Below are 23,452 nucleotides of genomic sequence, written 5' to 3' on the forward strand. Positions count from 1 at the left end.
ACAGATGCGTTCTCAGGTCTTAAAGAGTTAAGTCTTAAATGTCTGAAAACACACATTTGACATGAATCCAATATGTAGTGGGGGGGGGGGGGGGTGGGGGCCCCTGCTTCATCTCTCTCTCTCTCAGCTAAGGGGTCCGCCTTGTCTAGACAATTTAAAGATAGGAAAAAAGATAACTGTCTTATGTTTATTTAACAGGGGGGTGGGGGAAATTACTTTGTTGACAGTGTAGTCATGGTGGTGGTGGTGGGGGAGGGGGGGGTTGTGTCCGCTTCACACATCCTCACTGGCTGTTTGAGCACTATAGGGGGCTGGCTTCAGTGTTGCCATAGTTTGTGAGAATAATAAGCAACCAGGTCTAGGAAAACAAGCCCAAAAGAAGCAACATATTATTAGGCCACATGAGCACTTTAAACATTATATGCAGCGGCTATTTGAAAATAGCCGCTCTACAAGCTCACAACGCGTCGTGAGCTTGCAAATCTGCTATTTTCAAAAACCCTTGCAATAAAATGTGGAATAATTGGATTTTTTTTTTTTAAACATTCTAACAACACAAATTCTCCCTGGCACAAAACACTTTCTTGAAAAATATTTGAGAACCACCGGTTTAAATACTAATTTAAAAAAGATCTGGAAGCAAGCCCTAAATCAGCAACTACACTTTAGAAACAACCAAGTTGTTTACAGCAACTTAACTTCTTCTTATGAATTGAGTATGTGTGTGAGGACCCCTATTGGATCAAGCCGAAAGGCTTCTTTGGGGTTTTCATCCTTTTTAGCTGACCGTGTATTTTAAACTGTACTTCCATGTGCTTTTTCTCTCTGCAAAACTTCTAAATAAAGTATTCAATCAATCAAAGATAAAGAAGCGGCCATAGCTGAGTGGTTAGTGAGCCCGCCTAGGGAACCAGCTGGCCCTGGTTGCCCCAGGTTCGATTCCAGGCTATCCCAGCATATGTGCCGATGATATGAAATTTGTCCCTGAGCAAGACTCTTAACCCCAATTGCTCACAGGTTCTCATTGGAAACAAGACCGCAAGGACTTTCATGAACGACCTGTTAAAAGGAATTATCCTTATCCTAAGCCCAAACAAAGTCGCTTATAACAAGCCCGACATGGCAACACTGGCTGGCTCTGGCCGTGTCCACATTACGCACACGCTCTGTGAAATCTGACTCGACTTTAAAAGGCTGTGACACAGTCTCTGTCTCCAGCAGCCAGAGAGGAGAGGAGAGGAGAGAGAGCTGGGTCTCCTGTGTGTTTAAGTCAGGTTGTTTCCACACACACACGTCTCTCACACACACACACACACACACACACACACACAGAGGGAGAGAGAGAGAAAGAGAGAGACACAACACAGCGCTTGGAGCACGGCGCTGCTGGCTCGGGGGGGTTTGCGAGAGACGGCTCACGTTACCGCAGCGCGTAAAAGGAGGATTGTTGCCGGCCATGCACAGCAGTCCTCCTAACCACCACGCGCTAGGGCTGCACGATTCTTGCTCAAATGAGAATCACGATTTTCCTCCATAAGAATTGAGATCACGATTCTCACACAATTCTCTTGTAAATATAAAAATATTAAGCAAAAAAAATAAAAAAAAATTGTTTTATTTTTTTTTAATTGAAAAAAAATCGTCATAATTCAAAATCGAGATCGCATAGGTGTCTGAATCGAGATCACGATCTTTTTTCGATTAATCGTGCAGCACTACCACGCGCTGCTCCTAAACGGACTCAACCAGTCCGTGATGTTCAGCCCCACCACGGTCACCACCAACGAGCTGATCATGACGACGTGGACTTCTTCTCCTGCCGACAACAACATCTACACCGTCCAGGCCGAGGTCAGCAACTCCTCCAGCTCCAACGCCAGCAGCGGTGCCACCGCGGACCCGTTCGGCCGCAACGAGGAGGTGGCCAAGCTGGAGATCACCGTGCTGAGCGTCAGCTTCGTGGTGGCCGTGGTGGGGAACGTGAGCGTGCTGCTGGCCATGCGTCACACCAAGAAGAAGGCTTCCCGCATGCATCTGTTCATCAAGCACCTCAGCCTGGCCGACCTGGTGGTCGCCTTCTTCCAGGTTCTGCCCCAGCTGTGCTGGGAGATCACCTACCGCTTCTATGGACCCGACTTCCTCTGTAGGATAGTCAAACACCTGCAGGTAGGCTGTCTGTATCAGTATAGGCAGTGGTGGAAAGTAACTAAGAACATTTACTTAAGTACTGTACTTTGAGGTATTTGTACTTTACTTGAGTATTTCCAATTTCCAATACTTTTACTTCTACTCCACTACAGCTCAGAGGCAGATATTGTACTTTTACTCCACTACAATTATTTGAAAACTTGAGTTACTAGTTACTTTGCAGGTATAAATTATTATATTATAAAACATACATTAACCACCTTAGCCCTGTTTTATATATAGGCTATTTGAAAATAGCAGATCTACAAGCTCACAACGCGTCGCATCGCGACGTGTTGTGAGCTTGTAGATCTGCTATTTTCAAACATTTTAGTACTTTTACTTTTGGTACTTTAAGTATATTTTGATGCGAATACTTTTGTACTTTTACTCAAGTAACATTTTGAACACGGGCCTTTTACTTGTAACAGAGTATTTCTACATTGCAGTATTGATACTTTTACTTAAGTAGAAAATGTGAGTACTTTTTCCACCACTGATAATCACCAACTCAATCTTAAAGGTTGGGTACATCAGTAGGACTGCATGGGCTATTAACCTGGAATATAATTGATTTAGAACTGATCACTACAACTCAATCTTAAGTTGTAGTGTAAGTTGTAGTTGACCCGACTTCCTCTGCAGGATAGTCAAACACCTGCAGGTAGGCTGTCTGCGTCAGTGTAGGACTGCATGGGGGGCAATTAACCTGGAATATATCCATTTAGAGCAGGGGTCTTCAACGTTTTCAGGCCAAGGACCCCCTAGCTGAGAGAGAGATGAAGCAGGGACCCCCTACTCTATATTGTATAAAATTGTGTTTCAGATTAAAGTTTTTTTTTTACTTAGTCTGCTCTTTTTTCCCCTCTACACCTCTAGCCTCTTTGCCAAAAATAGCCGATCTACAAGCTCTCAACGCCTCGCAGCGCGAGGCGTTGAGAGCTTGTAGATCTGCTATTTTCTAATGTTATTTTTTCTAATGTTATTTTCGGCTAATGTTCCCCTCAGAAAAGGAATTCTAGGGTTAATGTAAATGTAAATGGTTAATGTAAAAAAACGAAATCCTATCACACAAAGATTTGGTGGACCCCCTATAGTAGCTCTGAGGACCCCCTGTTGAAGACCCCTGATTTAGAACTATAAACATCAACTCAATCTTAAAGGTTGGGTGATCAGTAGGACTGCATGGGCTATTAACCTGGAATATATTGATTTAGAACTGATCACTACAACTCAATCTTAAACGGTAGGGTAAGTGATATTTGTTTTGTTAATGATGAGTGTTAAATCAGTGGTTCTCAAACTTTTTCATGTCAAGGACCCGCAAAATGATATGTATTTGGCCGCGGATCTCAAAAAATTTTGTTCCAGGGACCCCCAGGAGCAAAGATTTGATTTACAAATGTTCGCTTTAAATACATATATATATATATATTCAAATATTTTTCACAAAATTACATTAATAAAAAAAAAAAAAAGGATGTTTCTAATATAGCCAAAGAATAAAATGTGGATAAAGGGGTTAACATGTTTGTGTTGCTTTATTAACACATTTTTCTGCCCCCCCCCCCTAAATATTTCCAATTTTCAGTACTTTTCCTTCTACTCCACTACATCCACTACTCAGAGGCTTTTACTCCACTACAATTATTTGAAAACTTGAGTTACTATTACTTTGTAGATTGTGATTAATATCAAAACATACATTACCCACTTCAGCCCTATGTACATTTCGGCCATTTGAAAATAGCCGATCTACAAGCTCACAATGCGTCGCGATGCGACACATTGTGAGCTTGTAGATCTGCTATTTTCCAAAGATTTTATACATTTGAAAACTTGTGAAAAGGGACATTCTGCATAATGAGTACTTTCTACTGTGCTGCTGTGCGGTTTTCCCACTCTAACAGCAGTGTGGTACATGGTGGAAACTTCCCATCAATATAGCCTTAAAAATAAACTGATACCAGTGCCTATTTCTCCTCTCTGAGAGGGAAGACCAACCTGTATATTGCACATGGTGCACGACTTGAGTAACCGTCCTCCACACACCCCCCTGCAGGTGATGGGGATGTTCGCCTCCACCTACATGATGGTGATGATGACGCTGGACCGCTACATCGCCATCTGCCACCCTCTGAAGACCCTGCAGCAGTCCACCAGGCGCTCCTACATCATGATCATCTCCACCTGGCTGTGCAGCCTGGCGCTCAGCACGCCCCAGTACTTCATCTTCTCCCTCAGCGAGGTCAAGCACGGCTCCGAGGTCTACGACTGCTGGGGCCACTTCGTGGGGCCGTGGGGGGTGAAGGCCTACATCACCTGGATCACCGTGGGCATCTTCCTCATCCCCGTGGCGGTGCTGATGCTGTGCTACGGCTTCATCTGCCACAGCATCTGGAAGAACATCAAGTACAAGACCAGGAAAACGCCCGCTGGGGCGGGAGGAGCTGCCGCCGCCACCAAGAAGGGACTGATCGGGAAGACTTCGGTCAGCAGCGTCACCACCATATCCAGAGCCAAGCTGAGGACGGTCAAGATGACCGTCGTGATCGTTCTGGCGTACATCGTGTGCTGGGCGCCGTTCTTTATCGTGCAGATGTGGTCGGTGTGGGATGAGAACTTCCAGTGGGATGGTGAGTGGTTGGGCGTTGATTATTTGCAATAAACTGGAGGGTAATGAATAAAAATAAGAGCAATCTGGGAACCCATTCACCATCTGGGGGGCACCACCTCCTTTTTGTGTAGAAACAGGAACCTTTCTGTGTGTATACCGCGAACGGCCTTTTTGCTTGTGGTTGAAGGCAAGAGGCCGGGGGCCGGGTGGGGAGAGAGCCGGGTGGGGAGAGAGCCTGGCGACGCGAGCTATGTTAGAGCACTGAGTGGCAGTTGGGGCAAACGCAGTCCCCACAACATCATTTACGATTCTGTGCCTATCGGTACATAACTCGGACGGCGCTTAGTCGACTAGCAGACCTTGAGGCCGAGGAGTCGCGCCCGAGCGCCTCCAGGCGCGAGTGCCCGCGACGACCGGCCGATTCGGCGCGCCTCCGTCATGGTCCAAAACTATACTTTATCGACGAAAAAAAGTAGTCTGCGGTTGTTTGAAAAAGTATTGTCCCAAGCGGGAGTCGAACCCAGACTTTCGGGGCGAGGCTTCCCCCAACCGCATGCAAAAGGGCTGTTTGCGTGTATACCTACTATAACAGTGGTTCTCAACCAGTGGTCCGGGGGGGTACCAGGGGGTCCCCAGCTAAATTAGTTATCACAATCATTTTAAACATTTTTCAAAAATAGCAGATATACCAGCTCATAGCGCGGTGCCGTGCTATGAGCTTGTAGATCTGCTATTCTTTTAATAGCCAAATAAATCTAAAAATGATACAGATGTGTTCCCGGTCTTAATGGGTGAAGGCAGTGGTGCTGACAGAATGTGTCTTGAGAGATGATAGCAACACAGAAAAGTGTTTTAGGCTACACAATGTTTTTGTGCACTGAAAGTATGTCATCATCCAACATATTCTGTTTTTTTTGTTGTTGTTTCATGCATCACCTGGATAAGATGGTATTTCTTGAAGGTTCTATGACATTCATTTTCACTTTTTAAATTTGTTATGTTTTTTGGGGGGTTTTATGACCTCAATTACACCCCAAAAAACTGAACTTTGAACATTCAGTGGATTATCTGTGGTTTGGGGTTTTCTGAATAATTAGGCTGAAAAGTAATCTGAGATTGGCCCTTGGATAGTGAAGTCACATTTTCAGTTAAAACTTTTTATACACGTTTGAAGGACCATGACAAGACCAAGACTTTTAATGTAATCTGAATGTCATGAAACCTTTAATAGTAACCTAGAGATTTGTTTTGTTTTTGTATGAGTGGAAACTGACGCAGCACGAGACAGTCTCCAGCCAAAGAAAGAAATTTTTTTTGTGAGCGATGCTTTGTGAGCTTGTAGATCGGCTATTTTCAGCGCAGAGATTTGGTGTAGAGGGGGAGAGAAAAAGAGGAGGGGACCTTGTACAGACCCCTGGGGGACTCTGAACAACAAAGTATATATATAGGGTTTTTGATTGATTGAATACTTCATTAGTCAGAAATGTAGACAGCATGACTCAAAGTATAACACTAAAAAGGTCCTGGGGACTTGTTTCCATTGTGGTCCTATGTATTCAATTCATCAACATGCGGTTAATAGATTCTCCTCCAGGGGATGGCAATTGTCACCCCCTAGTGTTCTGATTCAACCTCGAATTCAGTTATTCTACAGTATGCGTATATTATATTTAATTCCCCAACTCTGAAATTACTTTTGCAGACTAATCTGATTTGCATCTCAATCAGGGCCGTGCTTTGCTGTAGGCAAGGTTCGGCCGCCGCCTGGGCCACCACACAGGCAGGGGACCTATATATATATAAATAGACCATGACGGTCCAACTACATATCGTCTCTTGTCGGGTGGAAACCTCATATGTCCAAAACGGTCAGTTTTCAGGGTTCAAATTCAAAAGCATCATTAAGTAGCAGATCTACAAGCTAAAAAAAACGCGTCGCTTCGCGCCACGTTTTGAACTTGTAGATCTGCTACTTTTTATGCTTTTGTGTGACGCTGCAGTGTGATCAAGTAGGGCGTTAATTTACAAAAACACACAAAACTAGAAAGAATATGGAGATAAGAGGTTTCTGCCCGACAACAACGATACGAGTCGTCTTGGTCTGCAACCATACATTCATTACCCACTTTCAACAGAGATGAACATTCAACATTCAAATAATTTCCCAAAAATAGTAATTTCTTGCAGCCCTATTTCAGTGGTTCTCAAAGTGAAGTCCACGCGGCTCGGTGTACCAGGTGGTCCTCAGCTAAAGTAGTTAACGTAGCATCACAATCATTTTAACTACTTCATCCATTTATACGTCAAAAATAGCAGATCGACGAGCTTGTATATCTGCTATTTTTGAACATTTTAGAAAAATCTTGAAAGCGTTTATTTATTTATTTTTCAGAAACTTTGGGTGTTTGGGCTATTCAAAATAGCAGATCTACAAGCTCGCAGATCTACAAAATAGCTTGTAGATCTGCTATTTTGTTGAAAAATCGTGAAATGAAACCTCTTGCCTCTCTGCCTCTCTCTCTCTCTCTCTCTCTCTCCATCTCAGAGTCAGAGAACACGGCGGTGACTCTGTCTGCGCTGCTGGCCAGCCTCAACAGCTGCTGTAACCCCTGGATCTACATGATCTTCAGCGGTCACCTCCTCCAGGACTTCACTCACTGCCTCCACCTGTGTTGCCGTCGCATCAACCAGGACTTCAAGAAGGAGGACTCGGACAGCAGCCTCAGGAGGACCACGCTGTTGACCAGAATGACCACTAACCGGACTAGCCCCACGTGCTCCTCGGGCACCTGGAGAGAGCTGGACAATCACTCTCCCAAGTCCTCCATTCCGTCCATACAGGCGGAATGAGTGAAAAACTGTCGATTTTGAAACAGGAATATACTGTACGGGACACGATGACAATCTGACCTCTTTTCTTCACTTTTCCTGATCTTTTCCCTGTAAAAGCAGTGGTTGTCAAACTTTTTCATGTCAAGGACCCCGAAATTGACACTTATTAGCCCGCACGGACCACCAATTGAAAAGATAATGCCATGGACCCCCCATAAGAGATTTTCTTTTACGGCTCTAGCAGTGAATCTCAACCATTTTAATCTCAAGGACCCCCAGTTTGACATGCATTAGGCTATACGGACCCCCATTTAATGGCATTTCTATCTCTAGGACCCCAATTTATATTGTAAAATCAATGTTAATTTAACACTGAGAGTGTACACATTTGTACACTCTCAGATTTACAGACCCATAAGGGTCCATTCGGTTTCTAACTATCCATCATTTAGCTGGGGACCCCCTGGAACTCCCTCAAGGACCCCTGGGGGTCCCCACTTTAAGAACCAATGCTGTAAAGTATGTCCCCCCCCACCCCCATTGTTGTGCCTGATTTGTCAGGTGTGAAAAGAGGCCAATTCATTTCACACTTGGCTAAAGGCGAGTTTCTCTGTGACAATGCATGGACAATCCACTGATGAGCCCAATGGCTGGCTCTTTGAGACTTTGGAATGTAAGCAAAATGGAATGTAATGAAAAATAACCGATCTACAAGCTCTAAATCGGCTAATCTTGACCCCCAGAATATGGACGCTTATAGGTTCAAGTGGTTAAAAATGGACACTACTGAAAGTGACACACACACGCACGCACACACACACACACACACACACACACACACACACACACACACACACACACACACACACACACACACACACACACACACACACACACACACACACACACACACACACACACACACACACACACACACACACACACACACACACACACACACACACAGGCAGATTAAGCTGCCTAAAATGTAACAAAGTTTAAGGACAATATTGTGAACACTGAAAAGCTGTTATGAGGAATATTAATGTGTTTTAACATACTGTATATATTGCCACAGAAAATATATGTTGTTGTTTGCGGATATTTATTCTTCTACATCCGTGTCTTTATGTTGATCGTTTAGGTTTCTGCAATGAGTTTAGATCAGAGTTTCCCAAGCACTGGATCGGGACCCCATGTTTGGGTAAGAAATTCCATGAAATTCTGTGAAAAAAATACTTGATAGCCGATCTACACGATCGCTATTATCACTAGTTTGGGTCCCAGGGAGACATCAAGTTTCTCTTTTGGGTCTCGAGCTAAAAAGTTTGGGAATCACTGGTTTAGATTAAAGCCCGAAACCAGGGCTGTAGCCAAATGGATTTCATTTGGGAGTTCCATTTGGGAAATCTCTCTAAACTCAGCCCCCAATTTGAAAGATTTACTAAATTCCCATAAATCAGCAAGCACGGGAAGTGTGTACGTGTGCGTGCGTGCGTGCGTGCGCGCACGTTCTACAAGCTTGTAGATCAGCAGTTTTTGCTACTTTGCTGAGACACTCTTGAACGTGGAGGTAGGAAAACAGTGGTTCTCAACCAGTGGTCCGGGGACCACCAGTGGTCCTTGAGGGGGTACCAGGGGGTCCCCAGCAAAAGTAGTTAACATAGCGTCACAATCATTTTAACCACTTAGCTTTGGCTATTGAAAAATAGCAGATCTACAAGCTCATGGCGCCGCGCTATGAACTTGTAGACCTGCTCTTTTTGAAAATTCGTGAAAATGAGTGTATATCTTTGAATATATATATTTTTTTAAAGTGAACATTTTGAACTCAAATCTCTGCTTCTGGGGGTCCCTGGCACAAAACATTTTCAGATGGGGGTCCGCAGCCAAATACATATCAATTTAGGGGTCCTTGACATGAAAAAGGTTGAAAACCACTGATCTACAACAAAAAAACATATCGTTGTTGTCGGGCAGAAACCTCTTATCTCCATATTCTATTCTTTTTGTGTTTTTTCGTAAATTAACGCCCTACTTGATCATCCTACAGCGTCACACCAAAGCATCAAAAGTAGCAGATCTACAAGCTCGAACTTGTAGATCTGCTACTTTTTCTGTTTTTGAATCCTTAAAAGTAACAGTTTTGGAAATATGAGGTTTCCACCCGACAGAAAGGATAAATGGTTTAAATGTAGAGATACAAGGTTTCTGCCCGGCAACAGCGATGCTGTATATAAATGAGTACATTGCGTGCCGTGTATCCATACATATCTTTAGAAATCAGTCCGATCAGTCTCGGCGGGGCCTCCCCTTTATTTGGCCCTCCTTCTACTACAAGAATAGTAATGCAAGTACACACACACACACACACACACACACACACACACACACACACACACACACACACACACACACACACACACACACACACACACACACACACACACACACACACACACACACACACACACACACACACACACACACACACACACACACACACACACACACACACACACACACACAGTATGCAGGGGGAAAAGCCCTCACATTCCACACACACACTGCGTCAAAGCGCTTCCTGAGGTTCCTGCTCCGTGGAGGGTGTGTGTTTTGACTTCATGTGGGACTCCAGAAGCTGAAGACCTTGTTGTACATTAACCCACTTAAAAACCCTCTATTCCTGTATGAATGAACCTGAGTTACCACTGTAACCTCCATATATCTACACCTGGGGCCTCTACACCTCACACTAAGTTCAAACTTAGCCTATAGTTATACTGTAGCTTAAATGGCTTTTAAAAAAAGCCATTTAACCCATTTAGCCGGGAAAGTATCTGTGTCACTTTTAGATTTCTTCGGCTATTTAAAAATAGCAGATATACAAGCTCATAGCACGGCACCGAGTGCCGCGCTATGAGCTTGTAGATCTGCTATTTTTAGTTTTTTATATGATTTTTTTTGCAAATCTTTAAATATATATATATTGTTTTTTAAATATATATTCAAAGATTTGCACTCATTTTCACGATTTTTCAAAAAATTGCAGATCTACAAGCTCATAGCGCGGCACTCGGTGCCGCGCTATGAGCTTGTAGATCTGCTATTTTTGAATAGCCAAAGAAATCTAAAATGACAGAGATACTTTCCCGGATTGAATGTGTTTAAGCTATAACTAGGCTACGTTTGAACTTAGTGTGAGGTGGCGCAACTGGCTCCTGATCTCTTAATGCTAGAGCAGTGGTTCTCAACCTGTGGGTCGGGGGGTGACCCAGGGGGGTCCCCCAGATGACAGTGAAGTGAGAATTTAAGGACTTTTAAGACCTTTTTAATACCCCAACGAAAAGAGGAAAAAAAAATACCATTACTGCATCAAAAGTGGTCAACAAACAACACTATAGAAACTGGTCAAACATTGGCCACATTGTCAAGTAATATAAGACAGAGGAAAACATTTTGAAAATATCTACTGCCGATCTACAAGCTCACAACGCCTCGCGTTGTGAGCTTGTAGATCGGCTATTTTCACAATATTTACCTGTGGGAACCGAGTCAAACTAAATGTAAACGCCTCAATTCCTACAATTCCAAGTGCTTGTCAGGGTTGGGGGTCCGCCACTCCCCAGTTTAAATGTGATTATTTTGGGGGGGTCGCGACCAGAAAAGGTTGAGAACCACTGTGCCAGAGTATGTGCTGTACAGTAACACGCAAACTGTAAATATAAACAAATATGTGTCAAGCTGCACTAGTGGCAATGCAAAGAAAACACCACGACATGGTGAATACATTATAGTGAAATGTATTGTGGGGGTTGAAAAGGTATCGTTGTTCATTCATATGTTTATAGGTTTATAAGTATATAATACACACATCCTACTTGTACTGTACATAGAAAGGCACTTTTTTGATGGCGAATATTATCTGTAAATATAAGTGATTTATGTATATCTTGTTCTTGTGATTTTGTGACTTTTATTGTGTGTGTGTGTGTGTGTGTGTGTGTGTGTGTGTGTGTGTGTGTGTGTGTGTGTGTGTGTGTGTGTGTGTGTGTGTGTGTATGTTGTTCAAAACTGTTACTTTTCAGGATTAAAAACAAAACACATACAGCTAAAGTAGCAGATCCACAAGCTCGAGAGCTTGTAGATCTGCTACTGTTGATGCTTTTGTGTGACGCTGTAGTATGATCGAGTGTGTTGAGGTATGAATCAGGCTTAACATGGCGAGTAATTAGAGTGAGTGGAAAAACAAGTCATTCCTGGAAACCCTGACCCCAGCTAAGTGGACACAAAGACCATGGCACACACACACACACACACACACACACACACACACACACACACACACACACACACACACACACACACACACACACACACACACACACACACACACACACACACACACACACACACACACACACACACACACACACACACACACACACATTACATTAGTCTCAAGCATCCCAGTGAGGAAGGGGTCCCGCTGAGGTTCTCACAACAACTTTGACCCCCTCCCCATTTCCCGTCCACTACTGCGGCCCTTATCTGTGACCTCTGACACTAAACCCCCCCCCCCCCCCCCACCTCCGCCCTCTACTACCAGGCAGAAAGAAAGGAGCAAGCGGACGTGCTTCATGGCGGCTATAGATCATAAAAAACACATGGGTGGAGCCCAGATTTTTTTGTGTGATTGTGTGAAATGAGGCTGAACAAGACCTTAATTAACCTTATCAGATTAGCCTGGTGCAGTTCTCATACCCCCCCCCCCCCCCCCAATGTTTTAGTTTCTGTCTAGTTTTAGTACTAAATATCATAAGATTATAGTCGACTAAATCTACAGTTGATTTAGTCGACTAAAATGTATTTTGCTGGTGCCTTGATGCCGTCTTAATGGCTGAATTTACACTTGGTTGCATGGTGAAAATAGCCGATCTACAAGCTCACAACGCGTCGCAGCGCCGTCGTTTTTATTTTGTTTTCGTCAGTGAAAAAAAGTAGTCGAGGACATTTTTTCATCATAGTTTTGGTCGACGAAATCAACACTGCCCACCATAAGGGCACGGACAAAAAATATGTGATCAGATTGCGAAGCTCTGAATCTGTTCTTGAGAGATTAGTATGGAAGTGGTAGGTTTTCAGGTTCTTTGCCTCGCACATTTTTACATATTTTTATAATACTACTGGACGTTTGCGTGCAACACTCTTGAAAACGAAGCATTGCTTTGGGGGTTTGTTTGCCTAGAGGCAGTGAAGTGAGCTGAAAGACCCTTCTTGATGTCAATCTATCACCTGTCACCTTCTTCCATGTGGCAGATGCCAAAAAAGGAGGAGTTTTGTCATTATAAATATGCTTTAATATCTTGATTATAATTTTTGAGGGCATGTCATGTGGTCTATACCTGCACAGCCTTTGTGATCTACAGTATACTGGTAGATCGCGATCTACCTTTTGGGCACCCCTGATCGAGCATGTAGATCGGCTACTGTTTTAATCGCCGAAATATAAAGAAGTACTCTGTTACAAGTAAAAGTCCGGAATAAAAAATGTGCTTGAGTAAAAGTACAAAAGTAAAGTACCAAAAGTAAAAATACAAAAATGTTTGAAAATAGCCGATCTACAAGCTCACAACAGTTTGTAGATCGGCTATTTTCTAATGGCCTATGTATAAAATAGCCAAAGTGGTAAATGTATGTTTTATAATATAATAATTTATATCTGCAAAGTAACTATAGTAACTAAAGCTTTCAAATAATTGTAGTGGAGTAAAAGTGCAATATTTGCCTCTGAGATATAGTGGAGTAGAAGTAAAAGTATAGACAATTGGAAATACTCCATTAAAGTAAAAGTACCTCAAAATTGTACTGAAGTACAGTAAATGTACTGTAGTTACTTTACACCACTGGTAAACTGTTCCTCATTTTGCTGGGGACCATCTGGGAATCCACTTAAGGACCCCTGGGGGACCCCCAGACTCCACTTTGAGAACCACAGCGTTGTCATCCTCTGAGAGAAAACGTGACGAGGGGTGAGGGGTGAGGGGGGCGAGGGGGGTGAGGGGCTGCACCTGACAGACACTGGACCGTTGGGGTCCTTTGATCGGCTGTGATTGGGTGTTTGGAGGCAATTACGCTGCAGGCTTTGATGGACGTCTCAAGTTACTCTACCTAGCAACCGCTCTGTTTAGCATTAGACGTGCCAATCATGTAGTACTTACTGTCAGAATGCGTTGTTACTGTATGTCTAAGAAAGCTTATGAAACCTTATCTATGTGTGATCTCATGTTTTGTTTAAAATTTCCAGGGACGCCATGTTGACAGTGGTTAACTTGATTGGGGCGACGGTCAGAGTCTAGACTAGAGAATTTATGCATGCTCACTGAGGCGATTCTTAAAAATGTTTTATAAATCCTAATAATTAAAAAAAAAAAGCAGATATACAAGCTCATGGCGCGGCACTCGGTGCCGCGCCATGAGCTTGTATATCTGCTATTTTTGAAAAGCCAAAGAAATCTTAAGTGACACAGATGCGTTCCAGGTCTTAATGGGTTATTTTTGCCAGCTGTCCTGCTATCGAACTGTGTTGTTTTTAGTCTGGAACATGCCTTTGAATTGTCAATATTTATCTATAATACTAGTTTGTTCTTTGTCTGTGAAATCTGCCGCCAGTAGAATTGTCCATGTTTGCGATTTGGTTGTTTATACAACAACCACTGCCTCCGTTTAAACTGTGAATATACACTACTGTGGGAATAAGCTTGGGAAAACCTGGGTTGTTATCTTAATGAGTTGATAAGCGCGAGTTGGTGTGAGCGATTAAGTGTGATTGTGGTCGTTAGGGTTTTAGTGAAACCAGATAAGTACAAAGATATCCTGGCTCTTTCTCCTCCAAACATGTACACAGCTGCCCCTGTGGTGGGCCGGGGAGGGGTTGTAGGGTTGGATCAGGTGTTTAAAGGTATGGGGGGGGGGGGGGGTTTGTACTGGGTGTTTTGTACTGGGAGTCCAAGTCAATGGAGGGAGTGGAGAAGTGGGGAGACGTGAATATTTTGGCCGGTACAGACCAGGCGTGCAGTTACAACTGGACAATATGAAAATGACATGTCACGATTATTGTGGCAAAAATAATTACGATTAACGATATTATCGCAATAATCAAAATATGCTTAAAGCTTAAAATGCCACTTTTGTCAACCTGAACACCCAGCATCCCTATTCTGGGGGGAACGTTCGCCAAAAATTGCCGATCTAGATCTGCTATTTTTGACGAATCGGTTTGTGTAGAGAGAAATAAGAGTGTGCCAAATGTGCTCTTTACAGGTCTGTTTCATATAACGGGTTTAAGTGATACTGAATTTGCAGCTCAACAAAAGCTGATTACTCCTAGTGTATGACGGAGGACATAGGCGGCGGGTAATGAAGGCTAGGGTAGGCTAAGCCTTCCCAAATGTTATGCTGAACGGGCAAACAAACAGAGCCCTATATGTATGTCACAATCAGAATTAGCATATTACTGATAAACTGCACAGCGTCACACACGGTTCCAAGTGCAGCCACAATGACGGGCTTTAACCCTTTAAGACCTGAGGTTGATTCTAAAAATGCTTTCCAAATCAATAGTTCTCAAAGCTTTTCGTGTCAACGACCCCCTAATCTCTCAAGAACAGATTCAGAGCTGCGCTTGAATCTGTCGGTAGCCGTGTTGAGAACCCATGCACATTGGCTAAGCCTTCCCAAATGCTATGCTGGGAAATTCTAGGAATTGTGCAAATTATATATAATATATGTGTGCAGCATTATTTAGTTAATGTTTTGATAATAAATCAGTAAAATCAGACAAAAATAAGAATTAAATAACCTAACCCTAACCTAACCCTATAACCGAAATAAAGTAACCAAAAACCAAACACAATCCGCCCAGAAACCGCAATTGTTCGGACCACCAGCCTTCCCAATTGTCAAGCTCACCCACCGCCTATGACGGAGGACAATTTCACGATAAGTTAAAATCTCCGCGATACGATTACATTATCGTCCCATGTAGCTGCAACATCTCGGCGGTGCGAGAACATCCCCGAAATTTGTTCTGAGAGTGAGGAGGCACTGCTGAACTTCTGAACGACGTCATTTCGTAGTTTATTGCCCGACCTGTCCGAAAGACAGTGGAGCGGTGGTGGTGGGATGGAGCGTTGCTGCAGGCTTATAGGCGACGGCAGGGACACTTCCACACGTAGACGTGGTGAGCTGAGGGTCAAACTAAACTGGTGACCTTCCCGTTTCCCCAGACATCCTCTCTCTTACCCGCTCAGCTTTTACGTACCCCTCCCCCCCCCCCCCCCCCCCTCTGGCACAGAATGCATCCTAATTAATTGGAAAGACAATCCCACATCCTGCATGTGATGTCCTGTGTATGAGCGTGCAGGGACCATGGCGGTGCAGACATTAACCCATTCAGTCCGGGAACGCATCCGTGTCATTTTAGATTTATCTTGGCTATTCAAAAATAGCAGATCTACAAGTTCATATAGCGCGGCACCGAGCTATGAACTTGTGCTATTTTTGAAAAATCGCGAACAATTTGTGCAAATCTTTGAATATATATATGTTTTAAGCGAACATTTGTAACTCAAATCTTTGCTTCTGGGGGGGGGGGGGGGGGGTCGGGTGCCTGGAACATATATATATTTTAGAAATGTTAGAAATATATAATAAAGATTATATATTTGCAAAAATTTTCACGATTTTTCAAAATCGGCACCGAGTGCTGCGCTATGAGCTTGTATATCTGCTATTTTTGAATAGCCAAAGTGCATCTAAAATGACAGAGATGCGTTCCCGGTCTTAATGGGTTAAGACAGAGGTCACGGTCCTCGTTTAGTTGGAATTCACTTTAATGATAACATGGGGAAGGTTGGAGGGTCCTGCGTAACGCATGTACGTCACTGATACCCAAAGCCTTTTCCATTTCAAGCACCTCCAGTGTGACATGCATTATTATGCAGAACCCACTTGATACTATTATTTTAACCACTTAAACCCCCTCAGCGCTCTATGCTATGGTGTCCTTTCTGTTTTCCGTTATTGTGGAGAAAGCCGATCGCCGAGAATAGCCGATCGACGAGCTCACAACGCGTCGTAATGTCGATCGGCTATTTTCAGCGAAAGCTTTCCCCCACCATAACAGAAAAGACACTGGTATAGAGCCCTGAGCGACTCCGGTCGACCATATGGGTTGATTCTGAAGGAAATGTGTTTAATACTCAAATCCCATTACAAACACCCACTGGACTTCTGATGCTGAGCCATTTTCTTCTTTCAAATAAATGAAAATAGATTCTTCGTTAATAAACTTTGTTTAGGTACAGTAGATGGTGAGTCAGTGATCGTTGCAGACTTCAGAATTATTTGTTGTCAAAAAAGAGAAGGTTTTATCTTCATCATTTCTTACAATTCCAACTATATTCCCTTTAGTCTTGGGAAAAATGAATTGTGCATGTATGAAGTTGGAATTGTGACAAAAAAAATGTATCACAATTTGGATATTTTTTATGATTTCTTCTCAGTGGCAGAACCAGACTTCCGTAGGAAGCTCCACATATTTGTCTCAGCTTTTGATCAAGCTGCCACATTAAAAAGTCCCAGTTCAATTCACATAATCTCTGTGTAGGTGCGCGTCAGTGCACCCGTCCTTCGCGTATCTGAAGAACCGCCCGACAGATCGACTTCAAACTCGGCCGATCCTGCTCCAAATTAGAGCTTACTGTCAACATTAGCTGTTCCATATTTATTTGTAGTTTCTATGAGAATAATGGAATGTCAAACCAAACCCCAGTATGTGTTTGTTGTCGTGCACAATCCCCTATCAGTTCCTGTGCAGAGGAAATAGCAGATTGTATAGCTCCAGTATGTGTCATTAATCAGGAGTGGATGTCAAACATTGTGTTTTGGGGGAGGGTGTGATCGGAAGGAATTGTGCTGAATTTTAAAAGTGTTTTTTCTCACAAACAGACCCCTTGGTCTCACGTGCAGCATCACATGACGTGTTGAAATCTTCTCCCATTGGGTGAGAGGTGACCGTACAAGGTGCTGGCCTCTTAATTTTTCATAGCTTGAAGTTAACCTTGTGAAAACCCCTATATGTGATCCAGTTCAATGCTTTGTGCCACGTCATTCATTGAAAATCTGAAACTATTAGAAGATATGCTCATTTGAGACTTGTTAAGCCAGAATTTTGAATACTACTGTTTCGTTGACCGGGGTCCCCCAAGGGGTAGTACATGGCCCCCCTCGTTGTTTTCCCACCAAATCTATTGAAAATAGACAACTTACCAGCTCACAAGCCATCACGTTATGATGGGTTTTGAGCTTGTATAGATCGGCTCTATTGGACGAAGGTGTTGGCCTGTTATATGTCCAGAATAGGGACTCTGGGGCAGTGGTTCTCAAAGTGGGGTCCGGGGACCCCCAGGGGTCCTTGAGGGGTACCAGGGGGTCCCCAGCGAAATGTGTTATTACAGCATCACAATCATTCTAACTCCTTTTCCATATTTTATACGTTGGCTGTTCAAAAATATCAGATACATCTGCTATTTTTGAACTCTTTTTCTACTTTCTTTTCCCCCCCAAATCTTCTCTTCTGGGGGTCCGTGGGACAAACATTTTCAGATGGGGGGGGGTCCGGGGGCCAAATACAAAGTTATTAATATAAAGTTTGAGAACCGGTACTCTAGGGTTCATGTATGGTTTCACAAGGCATGTTTTCCCTCACCACTCCATGTTATCTTTCTTATCGTCTTATGTAAAAAATATACACATAATTTGTGTATAGATTAATTACTTATGTAAACTAAAGTCGCCACATGACTCCGGACCCGAGAAGGAGGAAACGACAAGATAAGCAGACCGCGACCAAGCAGCGGTGGAAAGTAACTAAGTACCTTTACTCGTACAAGTTTGAGGCACTTTTATACTTGAAATAATATACGTAAAACAAATATTGTACTTTTTTAAACTCCACTACAGTTGTTTGACAGCATTGTGAGCTTGCAGATCGACTATTTTGAAACATTTTAGTACTTTTACTTTGGCACTTTAAGTATATTTTGATGCCAGTATTTTTGTACTTTTACTCGTATCATTTTACAATACATTTTTATATTGTTGCTGTCGGGAAACCTCTTAAAAAAATCTCTTATTTTATAACTTTTTGTGTTTTTTCGTAAATCAACGCCCTACTTGATCATACTACAGCGTCACACAAAAGCATCAAAAGTAACAGATCTACAAGCTGGAAACGCGTCGCTTCGCGGCGCGTTTCCAGCTTGTAGATCTGTTACTTTTGATGCTTTCGAATTTGTATCCTGAAAAGTAGCAGTTTTGGACAGCACAGCTACAGCATTGTAGCTATACTTGTACTTACTTTTCAATTACTTACACAATGTGAGTACTTCCTCCAGCACTGTGACAAAGTGTGAAGGGGTCAGGGTGTAAGCCCTGAGGGATGCCCCCCCCCCCCCCCCCCCAGAGATGGCACCCCTTGCCCTCTTGTCTTTGAAGATTCCATGCTGGTTTCTCTTAAGGTTTATTTAGGAGAAGGAACAGACATTTTCCAAAAGGCAGATAAGATAAGATATAGCCTGCTTTAAGTTCCCCCTATGGGGACCCGTTTGACAGTGACGTGAATAATAATCAGATGATGATAAACCAGCTGATAAAAGAGACTTATGAGAAACTATAGCTCAAAAATATATGACTATAAAAGTCTAGATGGAGGAGGAATGTGATGTGGGCGGTGGAAGAAATACTCTTTTACATATACAGTTAGTAAAAGTAGCAATACCGCTCAATATACTCTTTTATAAGTAAAAGGCCTACAGTATATACACCATTTTACTTGAGTAATAAGTGCAAAGGTATTGGTATCAAAATACTTACTGTACCAAAGTAAAAGTACTTAACTTTGTCAGAATCGATCTAGTAATCGATCTACTCAACACAACTGCAAGGCGTTGTGAGCTTGTACTGTAGATCAGCTATTCTCAAAACGTTTGCCTCTTTATATTTGACCAATTTGGCCAATAGAGCACCAAAGTCTGACGTAATTTACACATCCTAGGTTTGTCTACCTGGTTTGTGGTTTTCCACCCCCATTCTGAATCCCATAGACATATTTAATATCGCGTCAAATAAGAACTGTGTTCCAAAAATAAACAAATGACCCCAGCGGTTTGACTCTTATGGATATGAACCATCAACTGACGGTGAGAAAACGATAATGTTACTTCCGCCGAATTAGTTAAATTTTCACCAGAAACAGACTGTATCAAATATGAGTGACTGACTATCATAAACGATACAGAGCCACCTCCCTGATAATATCGCCGAGACAGTTTGTTTATTTTTGGACCACGATTCTTATATGAGACGATTCTAAGATGACCCAATGTTATTCTCCATAGAGAAATTACTTTACGAACCAGGGGATGAACGAGTGACGTCAGGACTTCTGTACTCTATATTTGACCAGTTCTTATATCATAGTTTGTTGACCCACAGGTTGAGAACCACTGCTCTAGACCACTGTTTCACAACCTGGGGTCCGCTCCGGGACCCCCGGCCGTGGGGAGGCTCCAAAGATCACAGGCCTCGTCCGTTTGGAGGTAGAAAAAAAAAAAAGGCAAAACTTTTAAGCGTGTTGCACAAAAGCAGAGCTTTCTTTTATCCACTGACCTGCCTGTGATATCAGTGCAGCTTATCATATAGAACACATCTTATTCATTTTGAAATATCTTCAAAAATAAATGTGTGTATGACTACTTTTACGGTAAGCCTACTTTAAGTACATTTTGACGCAACTACTTTCTCACTTTTACTCAAGTAACATTTTCAATACATGCCTTCAACTAGTGACGGAGTATTTCTACCTTACGGTATTGCTACTTTTACTTACGTAACAAATCTGAGTACAGTGCACCACTGCGGCACAGTGTTGTTTTCGTCGACTAAAACAATGACAAAAAACGTTTTTGCTGTCAAAATCAACACTGCAGAACACTGAGTATTTTTCCATGACAAACACAGAGACATGTACTCAGGTTCATAGGTTTGGCCGCTCCATCATATGACGTCATCTCTCATTCATAAATACTATGATCAATGAGTAAGTCAGATGAAAGCAAGAACAAAGACACATGCTTCTGACACAAAGGTGTGTGAGGCAGTCGGACTTCCTCAGGAACAAAGCCCTTTGTACTGTACGGCAGGGGGTCCGAGGCCCCTAGGGGGTCTTTCAGAGTTATTGCAGGGGGGGCGCCAAATATTTGTGTGATAGGATCATTAACCCTAGCGTCCCTATTCTGAGGAGAACTTTAGCCAGAAATAGCAGATCTATCTATCTTGTAGATCTGCCAGGAGGTTTGGTGGTGTAGAGGGAAGAAAAGAGCAGACCAAGTACAGAGCGAAAGGTCAAGTTTACTAAGTATTGACGGTTTGGTTAAATGTCTGAAAATTAAGCTCAAGCTATCTATGAAAAAGTTTAATCTGCAACACAATTTACCAGGGGCTACCAGGGTTACCAGGGGGTCCCCAGCAAAATGTCACAAAAAAAGTGTCACAATCATTTTAACCCATTTATCCATATTTTTCACTTTGGCTATTCAAAAATAGATATACAAACTTGTAGCGAGCTTGTACAACTGCTATTTTTGAAAAACCGTGAAAATGTGTGGACATCTTTTTTTAATTTGTATTAAATGCCGAACATTTTTAGCACAAATCTTTGCTTCTGGGGGTCCCTGGGCACAACATATTTTCAGGTGGGGGTCCGCGGCCACATACATATCAATTTGGGGGTCCTTGGCATGAAAACGTTTGAGCACCACTGCAGTATTGTACAGCTTGTACAGTATTGTACAGGCTATTTTTTACAAGAGAGATTTGGAGAAGACTGAAAAAAGCAGTCCAAGTACAGAGCCAACTCGAGTCCAGTTGACTAGAGGTCTAGAGGGGTTAAATGAGTACAATATGTAGTGGTGGGTCATGAATATTTTCTCGTTTTTGTCGCATTCCTAAGCCAATAATTTGATGACCGGCGAAGTCCGGTAGCACTGAGTCTCCTACTGATTGATGACCCGGTCATAAAATTATTGGCTTAGGAATGCGACAAAAACAAAAAAATATCCATGAATTCAAGGCTTTATGGGGTGTGTAATTGATAGAAAATAAGTATTTTTTGGGGTGAACTACTCCTTTAAGTTGTCAACTAAACAGAATTTTTTTTTTAAATTAATTTTTAAATTAATTTTTCTCTGCTTTTTTTTTACCCTGCCAAAATTGACCACCCAAAAAAAACGTTTCAGGCCATTTGGAGTCGATTGGTGGTACTTTGTAGTGACACTATTTTGGGTCCATAACATTTCACTGAGCTAGGGAATGAGCTAGGTCTGTGGAGCTAGTTTGTAGTTTTGTACGATCTTGGTTACAATACATTTATTTCACCCTACCTCTCCAACACAAGGTTGCACAGACTTAGCGTGCTGCAGGCACACTTAAAATGTCTAAGAAATTTTGTTTCTAGTATTATTGTATATTTATAATTTCCTAATTCTTACAATAGCACTGTTTTCCTGCAGCTAGAGAAAAGGTTGTATTTGTGTAGTTTCTACAACAGAATATCAGTCTCTCAGACACAGACAGTGACCCAGAGAGAGGAAAGCAGACCAACCACACAGACTCAACATTCTGCTGGCTTGTTGTGATTGGCCGTGCTGGAAGAAGAACTTTTGTAATAGCAATAGAAATACCCAAAAAAAAAATACTTTTTTTTACAAGTAAAAGTCCTTCATACCAACATATTAGCATCAAGACATACTTGAAGTAGCAAAAATAAAAGTACTGATTATGCAGAATGGCCATTTCAGAATCATATACCATATACAATAATCATTATTTAGAAGAACATTTAGAAGATTTTTGATAAATAATGTAATTAATTATGAATAATCTAAATCTGCAAAGTAACTAAAGCTGTCAAATAAATGTAGTGGAGTAAAAAAAAAAAAGAGTAGGCCTACAGGATTTGATTCTGAGATGTACAGTAGTGGAGTAGAACAGTATCAAGAAATGGAAATACTATGGTAAAAGTACCTCAAAATTGTACTGACAATACTTGAGTAAATGTATATTTACTTTCCACTACTGGACAACAGCGAGTCCATTAGATTAATAGAGGAAATGCCAGTGGCCTGTTGGTCTTATGATGACTGGAAGTCTGAGGACCACTTCCACATCACCCTGCCTCGCTCTTCCTGTCCTATTGTTCTCCTTGAATCATCCTCACAATAACATGTCAACCTAGTCAACATTATAACTTTTCATTCCTGCTCAGTGCTCACAGTACAGTACAGTGGCATAAACAAACAGGCCGGTGTGAATAATATAATGGATGAGACAGCAGAAATCGGCATCGAAACTCATCGTGTCAGCAGTGGTGTAAAGTAACTAAGTACATTTACCCAACTACTGCACTTAAGTACACTTTTGAGGATTTTTTACTTTACTGGAGTATTTCCCATTTCCAATACTTTTACTTCTACTCCACTACATCTCAGAGGCAAATATTGTACTTTTACTCCACTACAATTATTTGACAACTTTAGTTACTTTGCTGATTTAGATTATTATCACAAAACATACATTAACCACTTCAGCTCTATCTATACACACTTCGGCCATTTGAAAATAGCCGATCTACAAGCTCACAATGCGTTGCATTGTGAGCTTCTAGATCTGCTATTTCAAAAGATTTTTTATACA

At 42.2% G+C, this 23,452-nt stretch overlaps 1 protein-coding gene across 1 annotated transcript; it reads left to right on the forward strand.

Annotated features, from left to right (window-relative positions):
- Positions 1-1,240: 1,240 nt before the first annotated feature.
- avpr1aa (arginine vasopressin receptor 1Aa) lies at positions 1,241-8,550 on the forward strand. Its single transcript, XM_080437628.1, has 3 exons — positions 1,241-2,166; positions 4,250-4,823; positions 7,350-8,550. The coding sequence occupies exons 1-3, from the start codon at positions 1,756-1,758 to the stop codon at positions 7,652-7,654; spliced, it is 1,290 nt and encodes a 429-aa protein (XP_080293754.1). The 5' UTR covers positions 1,241-1,755; the 3' UTR covers positions 7,655-8,550.
- The last annotated feature ends 14,902 nt before the right edge of the window (positions 8,551-23,452 follow it).

The sequence above is a fragment of the Gymnoscopelus braueri genome (genome assembly GCF_963280865.1).
Source record: "Gymnoscopelus braueri genome assembly, chromosome: 9".
NCBI lineage: Eukaryota > Metazoa > Chordata > Actinopteri > Myctophiformes > Myctophidae > Gymnoscopelus > Gymnoscopelus braueri.

Bases quoted from the DNA above. Each gene is read 5' to 3' on its own strand.
- avpr1aa (XM_080437628.1), top strand. From the start codon at position 1,756: ATGTTCAGCCCCACCACGGTCACCACCAACGAGCTGATCATGACGACG. The intron at 2,167-4,249 runs GTAGGCTGTCTG...ACCCCCCTGCAG, and splicing joins GGATAGTCAAACACCTGCAG to GTGATGGGGATGTTCGCCTC. The intron at 4,824-7,349 runs GTGAGTGGTTGG...TCTCCATCTCAG, and splicing joins TGAGAACTTCCAGTGGGATG to AGTCAGAGAACACGGCGGTG.